Below are 9977 nucleotides of genomic sequence, written 5' to 3' on the forward strand. Positions count from 1 at the left end.
AACAAATGTAATATGAGGTTAAGTTACTTTAAAGTACTCCAAATACGCTCCTAATCGCAAGTAATTTACAGTTTTGCGACACAATACTATGTTTGCATTTTCGAATAAAGAAAGCGTGATTGCAAAGAAATGTTCTGTTATAAACAGTCATTTTACATGTAAAGATGGTACCTTACCATAAATGACCCAAAATTCAATTTAAAAAGATGCCATTAATTGCCAGAAATGTATGGTATTATTACAGATAATTTATGGTTTCTTAAGATAAATTACCCAAAATTCAATTGCAAAATGTCTATAAATTTACGAAAATTGTTGTTGATTTACGGTAATTTTATCACTCATCTATTGTAACTTTCCATAAATTATAGCAAAATTCTATTATCTGCAACTAAAATTTCTTCTCAGTTCTGATAGTGAGTGGGCTGATTATCGTAAAATGCGAGCTCTTAAATATAAAATTTGCGTTATTCACCATTTACGTCACTTTTCTGTGCCGAGGAAGTAAAAATTACTCGTCACTCCCTAGGGAGTAAAATGTACATGTTACTTCATAGGGAGTAAAAAGTATATCTTCAGCCCCTTCAGAGGCGTTGAAAAGGGATAAAATCACGCATGTGTGGTTAAAAAAGTTTTTTCTACTTTGAACATTTTATAAAAATAAGAAATAAATTTTAGATCATCGTGATAAAATGCTTGTTTATAGTTTCAATCATAATTGATCTTCTGCATATTTTTAATTAGATATTATTTGTATTTTTAAGTCATATAATAATATTTTTATTAATGTGCGATGGGGACATTGATTAGGAAAAATTCTTCATCAAAACAATAAAAATAAGTTTAAAAAATGTTTTGCACTTACTCTCGTATTAAAACCCCTAATAATCAAAACTATAATTATTCCTAAAACAACAACATGCTGTAGATTAAGTAAAAAAGGATTTAACCTTTAATTATAGCAATGAGTAATTCTGTGAATTAAGAATTTAAAATAATTTATTCATAATGAAGGCAATAAGAGTTAAAAATTTACATGTCTTTTTAAATATTTCAACTTAGTTGCAATCGATTCTTTAAAAAGACATCACCTTTCAAAATATATTAATGTTAGTACGTCTATTTATTTATAAAACTTAGACTTACGTATTTCTCCGACATGGGCCCACATACAAAAGACTGGCAACGCGTATTTTTAATGCAAAAATATGTTACTGCGTCTATCTGACCATTTCACTTGTGAATCACGTCTTTTAAATCAAGTTTCAGTGTTGCGAGTCTATTTTTTGTATAATACAAATGATAGTGCAGTCTTATTTGTACCCATCGAATTATAACAGCACAGTAAATCCCAGGAATAAATTTAATCTTTCAAAAAGATAAAAACGTTGTATCACGTTTATGTGACGAAAGATAAAATTTATCTGAAAAAAGATGAAGTTTATCTGACGTAAATATTTTTTTGGCATAGGTTAAATGTCAACGGCTGCATCTATATAATTTTGTTGAACAAATCTTTAGTTTTCTCTCGACCTTGATGCAGACTTCAAAAATTATAAATAAACACTATTTGGTATAAACTAACCAAAGTGCAGACTCTGTATTCAGTAAATATAGATGAGTGATTTTTGGTTTTAAAATTAGTGAAATAAAGTGAGAGTATTTTTAAATTTATAAAGGACATTTTTTCTGTGAAAATAGATGCAGTTGTCTGACATATAACCTATGTTAAAAAAATATTTACGTCAAATAAACTTCATCTTTTTCTGATAAATTTGACCTTTTTTAGATAAATTTTATCTTTCGTTTGATTGACGTGATTCAACGTCTTATCTTTTTGAATGATAAAATTTATTCCTGGGGTTTACTGTGAAAACATCAACCTATAGTGTACTAAAATGGTAAAACAAACCCAGTGAAACCAAACCGTGGGAACGAGTTTAGCTTTTTTGTTTAAATTATTTTTTGACACATATACCCGACTAGAAATTCTTGTACTTGAGTTCGACTTGGAGACAAGTTTCTATATCTGGAAGACATAAATTTATCTCTTGAGTCGAATCTTTATGACTCCAAGATCAGCGGTTTATAACTTCGAGTGTATACCTGTCCTATAAAAAGGGGCATTCTGACTGTCATAAAAGCTAATCTTTGTTAATAATTAAATAATCTTGTACAATTTTATACAATATATATATTCAATCAACTTATTTCCGGATTTTCATTTGTATTACATATGTTTGAGGATGGTATCGAAAATTTTGTTTGTTTTCGCGTATTTCTAACGGCTGAGGAGATCGTTTTAGAAAGTTAGAATTTTTATGTCATTGAAGAAAATTTTTTAGGGTCATACTCGTTTAGACCAACAGATTGTGCATTTTTTAACTACAAATAAGTAATTTAATAATTACAAATTTTTCATTTATCAGTCTTAAACTCAGTTATGAGCCGAAAAAGTTTCGTACTGAGACAAGTTTACGCAAATCATTTCAGCCAAGTCGAGGCTCGTCTCTAAACGATTAACTGTCGTCTTAGCCAACTCAAGACTTAAGTTGAGATCAGTAAATGCCCACTTCGATATCTTGGAGACTAACTCAAGGCATAACCAAGTCGAACTTGAGTCGAAGCATTTCTACTTGGCATGACTTTCTATTTTGACTCAGGAGCCCATAAGAAGGGAATTACTCTAGAAAATAATTATTCTTGGTATGAATAGCTCTAAACTAAACTTTGACTTATGTTTTTTATTTTTGCTTATGAGCTATTTGTTTAGCATAAATTTTGTCGTTAGATAAAGAAAATGGATGCAAATGTAGATATGTATTCAAATCTAACGAATGTTTTTTTCGTAATTTTAGAATTGATTGTGAAACAAAGGGCTTTTTATTTTATTTAAAGATAGCATTCCTTTTACCTGACATTACAATTTAGAAATGAACAATTAAGGCCTTTTCATAGATGTTAAAATATTTGACATAGATTGATTCTTAAGCAGAAACCGCTTTTCATATTGTGAACAATGTTTTTATTTATTAAAACTTTAAGAAAGGTTTAAATACTAGAAGGTTACAATAAACGTCTCAAAAGTTTAACTTAGCAAAAAATATTGAAAGACAGCTACTTAGTTTTAAACTTAAATGTCGAAATACGAAATTTTTAATAAAAATGAATTGTTATAATTTAAAATTATAATTAAAAAACTAGGTGTTGCGTTAAAGTAAGCGTGTAAAATATTATTCATGCTGTGCTATGCATTCATTTACTATTATCATGCAGATACTTCATAAAATTTTAACACAAAAACAAATATTATAAAGTCCGCATTTCCATATATTACATGAAATTACACAATATTACATTTAATGAGATTATATTATACAAGATCTTAGGGATTACATGGGATTCCAAAAGATTATAAGAGATTAAACAAGATTAAACTGGATTGAAAATTACAAACCTCAACTGAAAAATTAGATATCAAAATATCCTTTGTGAGATGCGTAAACTCGACTATTTTTTACGGTGGGGAATTCAAATTTACCTGTCTAAGCAGAAGGTGATTTTGGACTTGGAAGTCGTGAGGAGGCCTAAGACCCCCCGCACCAACACGAATATCGGATGGCTCTCGACTTTAGGAATAGCTATCTAAGCCAAGATAATCATTAAATAAGCATATAGAGGGGAGTCTTTTATAACTCCCTCCAGGAATATTACATTAATGGGAATAAAGCCACAGAGGATGCGGAGATTAAAAAAGGTCATATGAAAAAGAAATATAGCAGTGCTGCCAGAACTTCTGTTTCAAAGCGAAAAACCCCTCAACCAAAAAACCTTAAAAGAACCAGGTCTGATGGCAGCACCCCTAATTAAGAAAGGAGAAAATTATTGAGGGCAAGATAGGTGATTTATGTCCGTCACACAGCCTAACTTTTTACTGTCACCTGAAATTTGGCTATTGTGCTCAAAAGTTTCCCACAAGATAGGCTAAACTCAGAACAAGAAATGGCCATTGAAGCAGCCCTCGAGATTAGCATGGCCGGGGTGAAACCTCGGGTCATTATTCCGATGTTTGGGGACTTCTGTTTTGAAAACATCTTCTTTTTCCGTCATCTGCTCTTATAACATGACTAGAACATATGTCATCGAGGCAGTAAGCGGTTTGAAACCATGAGAAGAAGCAAAAATGAAAACTATTAATTTTAGAAACCTTCTCAAACCTGATAAATTTATTCCATGTATATCTAGAATTTCAGAAGAGCCATCATCTATCTTCAAAAGGTTGGTACTCAAGAATCTTACCTTGATAGTGGAAGAGTGGACAATCATGGATACACAAAAATATGCCAAAATAAACCAGTTTGTCTTGAGCCCCAAACCTTTAGTGTTCGAAAGCATAAATACGTTCGACTGTAAACTGCATCTAGGATTTAAAAAATCCGGATGAAAATACTTTCGAATCCGAAGGAGACAGCTAGGACAGCGGAAGAGCAGCTGAATTTGGAACCAACATTGGATAAAGCTGATTTGTAAATGAACAGCATAAAATCCTCGCATTTGAAGTTTACGAAAATTAATCTTCACCGCTCTAAATCTACTTCAGTCATCTTAAACAGACGTGTTACGGTGGAACATACGGCTTTTGCTATAATTGATGACTTTTGTTGTTGCGAGGCAGAAGTGAAAGGTATGAGCCAAAAATACGGTTCAATAAAATTTACAATAGAACTGCTGAAAGCCCCACGAAGGCAACTTATATCAGAAGGGATGTCTAAAATATTATTTACCGAGGTTCTGTAATAAAGACTTAGTAGCAATTGAAATCAGTACTTATTAAGCCATATTAAATCGCGGGAATAAATCAACCTTGGGCAACAATTAGAGATCTTACCTTGTGCTCTATATCCATTAGCGAATCACTTAGGAACTGGAAGGCATCATCCTAGACATCTCTATCAGATCACAGGCATATATGCCTTTCACTGACAGTTGACGAGTCTGATCCGATTAGGCAATGGATTCCAAGGTAAAATGACTTGAATAACTATAGGATAGATTTCGGGGAATTGGAAATTATTCCTATAGTAGGAGGATGAGATCGATTGGTGAGCTGGAATTTGTTTTGAGATGTAGTGAATAAAGCCATATTTAGATCTCATGAGCTCCTTGGTGGTATTATAGACTTCAGGCCTTAAAAAGGGGAACTAGAAGACTATTTAGTAGAGTCAGGAAAACTGGAAATTGGATTTAGTTTGTATATCAAAATAAACTAAGGAAATACAATCGGCTGAAAAGAACACATAAAGAGGGAATTCATAGAAAAATGTCAAGAAAAGTAATTCTGTGCATTAAGGGTTTTTATTTACAACAGTTGTCATAAGAAATAAAGCAAGGGAGTTTATAAACAATAGAAAAGTCTTCTTAATAGGAGGGTAAGAATTTGCAACCGTTTAATTGAAAATTATGGTGAGAGATGCCTTCATTCAGTCGGAGTTTTTTTTTCAAGAGCTTTAACCTTGGCATGGAAAATGTATAATTTTGCAAAAATTTTCTCAGCAATTGATACTGAGGTACAACGGTAAATTTCATGATTTATAAGGTCTGTAAAATAAAGCAATTGTGTAAATAATTACTAAAACTGAACAGTACCTTAAAATAATAACAGAGATATTCGTAATAAGAGAACCTTTTTTAGTTTTTTAAGCAATGGTATCTCGGAGACTTATTAAATTTACATATTTCTTAGCAATGACTGGGCTAATCCATAGTGGTCTTCAATTTTAATCGCTATTTAATCGCATCGGATATTGCAGGTTCGATTGCTGCCTCGCACTCTGGAAGAGCCTCGGCGGCCCATGCGGTGAACACTAGCCTAGCAAAGGAATTGTTCATCCCCAGCGAGACGTCGGATCAGTACCTCTAGAGAAAAAGGTTCTCTAAGTACTTAAAGCTTAGAAAAGCTGTGAAAAATGTAAACCCTTCAGGGAACACATCAGAAGCTTCTTTTTTATTCCACTACCTGGAGATTTTGATTAGCTCTAATTTTCAATATAGGGCCGCATTTCTAACCTATAACCTTCACTTCTGCCTCGTAGCGTAATAATTAATGATCAGGACAAATGATAGCTTAAAGGATAATTTTATTCTATCTGAGCTGTAATTTCATAGTTTTAATTAAGCATGAATGCACAAAATGCTTACCTAAAATGCTAGTTCTGCTAAACTAAAGCTTTTTTCTATACAAAATTTATACATAAAATGAATTTGTCAGGAAATTAAACACAGTTGGTTTTCAGCATACAAAGTCAAGAATGATAACTATAACAAACTTTTTATTTAGATCAAGCATTACTTTTTAACGACGACAATATTTACCTAAGATATGAAAAACCGCCAATAATGATGTCGCAAATGAAGTGTTTTGGTAGATGTAAACAAAAATATGAAAAGGCCTGCAGGTTCAACTAAAGTATAGTATTTTATCAAAATTATTCCAAAAGAACATTTCTTCAAGAACACTTCGAAAGATTAGAGGTGCGTATAATGATTAGTCTCATTAGTATTAAGATTAGTTTAACAATAAAATTTAAGATTTTCAAAGTTTATAAACTTAGACGATATTTTTCAGGTAAAATTATATATCTGTCTGAATATTTGGTTGCAACTTCTACGCCCCAGATTTTTCGTGGAAAAAGCATTTGCTACTGCTAAATAGTTTCAATGCCTGAATTTTTTTTAAATTAACAGTTTAAATCATTTGTATTCTAATACTAATCGTTTTAAATTTAAACTTTAGACTGTTATAATGGTTTATTTATTTCTCTACCTGCTGTACATAAGAAATGATAACTATATTTTGCAAAAATAATAAATTAGATATGTAAAGAAATAATATTGTGAAGAATATTACACCAGTCATCTTCCTATACATGTGCGAGATTTACTGGTTTTCTAATATAACGATTTTATTTTTTTTAGATGCACGAGTTAATAATATTTCTTATAATATTCTCAGCTTTGGCTTTAGACGGTGAACTGTCGGGAACTGCTAAAGAATCTGCTAAATATTGCGGAAGTAAGTACTATATCGCATTGTATTAACTACGCCTATTAAATAAAACTTTATTAAAAATAATCAAAGTTTCTCGTCATGCCGTATTTCGGAATCAGTCGACAAATATTTTTTGAAAAATTGGATTACTTACCCCGAACATTCAGGTCGATTAGAGTATTTCATTTTTCAATTGCACCAATTTTCCAGGACTAGAGGCAGGCGTAAATATTGCTTTTTCCCAGCTAAATCTTTTGTAATTATTTTTTAGAAATGATTGGTTGCTACTATCAAACATACCCGCCAAATATTCCAGGACCTGCGTTACATTTAGAGGACATCGATCCGTCTCTTTGCAGTCATATATATTACGATTTGGCAACAATAGGAGCAAACGCTTCTGTTGAAAGTGGATATCTATATGAAGATATCAAAGTCGAAAGCGAAAGAATTAAGAAGTTTAATGATCTTCAGAAGAAGAACCCCGATTTGAAAACCATTGGTACAATGGCGGGAATTTGCAATGTTAACCATAAGTATGTTTAATATTTAAATCCACGATAAAAGATATAATAATAGATGTTCGAAATTGATAAAACCTTATCTGAATATTCTTAAGCAAAAGATTGTGGGATATAGATCGGTTTATGGAGCTAATTTTGCTAAATTTCACTTTATAGATTACTTACTGATCGGGATCTGCGAGAGAAACTTGCCGATAATGTTTTTAAATACGTGGAAAAATACGGATTCAATGGTATGGACATTGACCATTCAGCTCTACCTAAACGTGGTGAACATCCTTGTGATAAAAAAAGTTTCGTTTTATTAGTGAAGTCACTCAAAGAAAAATTTGATAAAAAGCGGTTCATTCTCTCTGTAAAAGTTGATCCCAATAAAGCGGCTGCCAAGATATTATATGATATCAAAGGAATATCGAGATACGCAGACTTCATAAATTTAAAGACTTTTAATTTTCACGGATACACTGATGAGGACAAGAAAAATGGTATTGGCCATACTAGCCCAATGTATCATTCATCAAAGGAAAATCCGGAGGCACGCCAGAAAAACATTGCAAGTTATTTTAATGTCATATAAATTTTGTTAATAAGTGAATTAGATCGGAAACAAAAAGGTTTTAAACAAAATTGGAGATGTTCGCCTTTAAAGGCATTTAAAAAGTATTTTTATTTAGATTGGAGTAGTTCAGTTTTTATTGAGGTTCAATATTTACCCCTTAAAGATCAGATTTTCTGAGAAATAAAGTTCTTTCATTGAATGTGTGAAGTACAATTAAATTCAATTGAAAATTATAGATCCACGTAAAATCAAAAAAGTGTGAGGAACCAAACAAGCGACTTTCATAGTGTTGTAGGATTGGTTAAGCTTAGTCGAAATCCAAAATTTTTGAATTTTTCGCTTACCAATTTTTTTATTCGACCTTGAATTTTTAGTAGAGGCTGCAATTCTCAAATTTGGATACTTAGCATTTGAAAATGATTATTCAAGCGGTTGAGTTGATATTTTATTTAAAAAACTATATGTTTCAACATGACTAACATTTTTCTCGTAAGCGGCTAAACAGATATTAACAACTGTGACAACATCTTTGTTTATAAATTTATGTTATACAATTATGCTTTTGAATATACAAAAATGAGTTTGTTGATAAAAATATAATTTTTTCTATATAAAAAAAATATATTTGTGTTAAACGAGGCTTCTCCTATCGACCATTGTTTTTTTTAAATTTTCGTCTGCCACTTCGGTATTTATGAGATACTTTCAGACGAAAATTTTCTCATTAACAATTTGAAAAATTGTATCGACTGCAAGACTATTGAAGTATATATAATAATAATTTAATCTGAATAAAAACTGAAATTATATATACATACTTTCCAGTGTTGGAAAAATTGCGGGCTTAGACTTAGACCAATTTCAGAGCAAGTCAACCATTTTCAAATTAATTTATCCAACACTCTTAATGAGTTTGTCATCAATTTTCCACGTAGGATTATGTTGTGAGATACTGGATTACCGAGGGTGCTCCACAAAACAAGTTATTACTGGGAACCTCTTTCACTGGATTGTCTTATAGTTTGAATAATCCAAACACTTTTCGTAGAGGTGCACCATTTACTTATAGAGGAGAATTTGGTGATGCGATGCCATATTTTGAATTTTGTAAAATAATAAAACAATGGTCCTATTTCTACGACCCAGAACAGAAAGTACCGTATATTCACAAGAAAAATCAAATTGTGGCCTATGATGATGTTCGGTGAGTATTCAAATACATTTTATTCAAGTATGTATTAGATTTATGATAAGAATGCTTTATTTTGAATTTTATTTTCAGTTCCATCGAGGTGAAGGCCAAATATGTGCAGGACATGCATCTTGGCGGTGCCATGGTAATGACTATAGATAATGATGATTCCGGCGGAGTTTGCGGGAAAAAATTTCCACTTTTAAAGGCTTTGAACCGACTCCTCAGAAAAAAATGTTAATTTCCTCTATAAATAATATTCGGAAAAATAAATAAGTCAAAACATCTTCAATAATCACATTTGTCTGAATTCTTCATTATAAGCCCATTGAAATTTTGTTTTGAAATTGGAATTAAGTTAATTTCATTTGAGTGAAAATTTATTATATATTAACAAAATGATCATCCTTTTCTTAAAAATAGCTGCCCCAAGTGCGAAGTCACATACGGCTCAACGTTGTCCCATGGTCGGCAAAAATATTACCGCAACTCGGCTACCATTATGGCGTCAATGACGGAATGATAACTATGACCTGCACTTGGTAGCCAATGTTTTGCTCACATTGTCGGCCCAACACTGGGTACCAGTATTGGAGCAAACCTGGCTGTCATCGTCGCGACATTGCCGAATTCATAACGATAGCCTTGACTTGG

The 9977-nt window shown here is 31.8% G+C and overlaps 1 protein-coding gene across 1 annotated transcript in view; it reads left to right on the forward strand.

The window, feature by feature from the left end:
• LOC117181126 (acidic mammalian chitinase-like) overlaps nt 1–9564 on the forward strand; it is an 11827-nt gene extending 2263 nt beyond the window's left edge. Inside the window, exons 2-6 of the mRNA XM_033373694.1 lie at nt 7013–7072; nt 7320–7584; nt 7729–8107; nt 9067–9335; nt 9414–9564. Coding sequence (XP_033229585.1) covers nt 7013–7072; nt 7320–7584; nt 7729–8107; nt 9067–9335; nt 9414–9564 — 1124 coding nt within the window. The remainder of the gene's footprint in view (nt 1–7012; nt 7073–7319; nt 7585–7728; nt 8108–9066; nt 9336–9413) is intronic.
• The last annotated feature ends 413 nt before the right edge of the window (nt 9565–9977 follow it).

Source organism: Belonocnema kinseyi, chromosome 10, assembly GCF_010883055.1.
Source record: "Belonocnema kinseyi isolate 2016_QV_RU_SX_M_011 chromosome 10, B_treatae_v1, whole genome shotgun sequence".
Classification (NCBI taxonomy): domain Eukaryota; kingdom Metazoa; phylum Arthropoda; class Insecta; order Hymenoptera; family Cynipidae; genus Belonocnema; species Belonocnema kinseyi.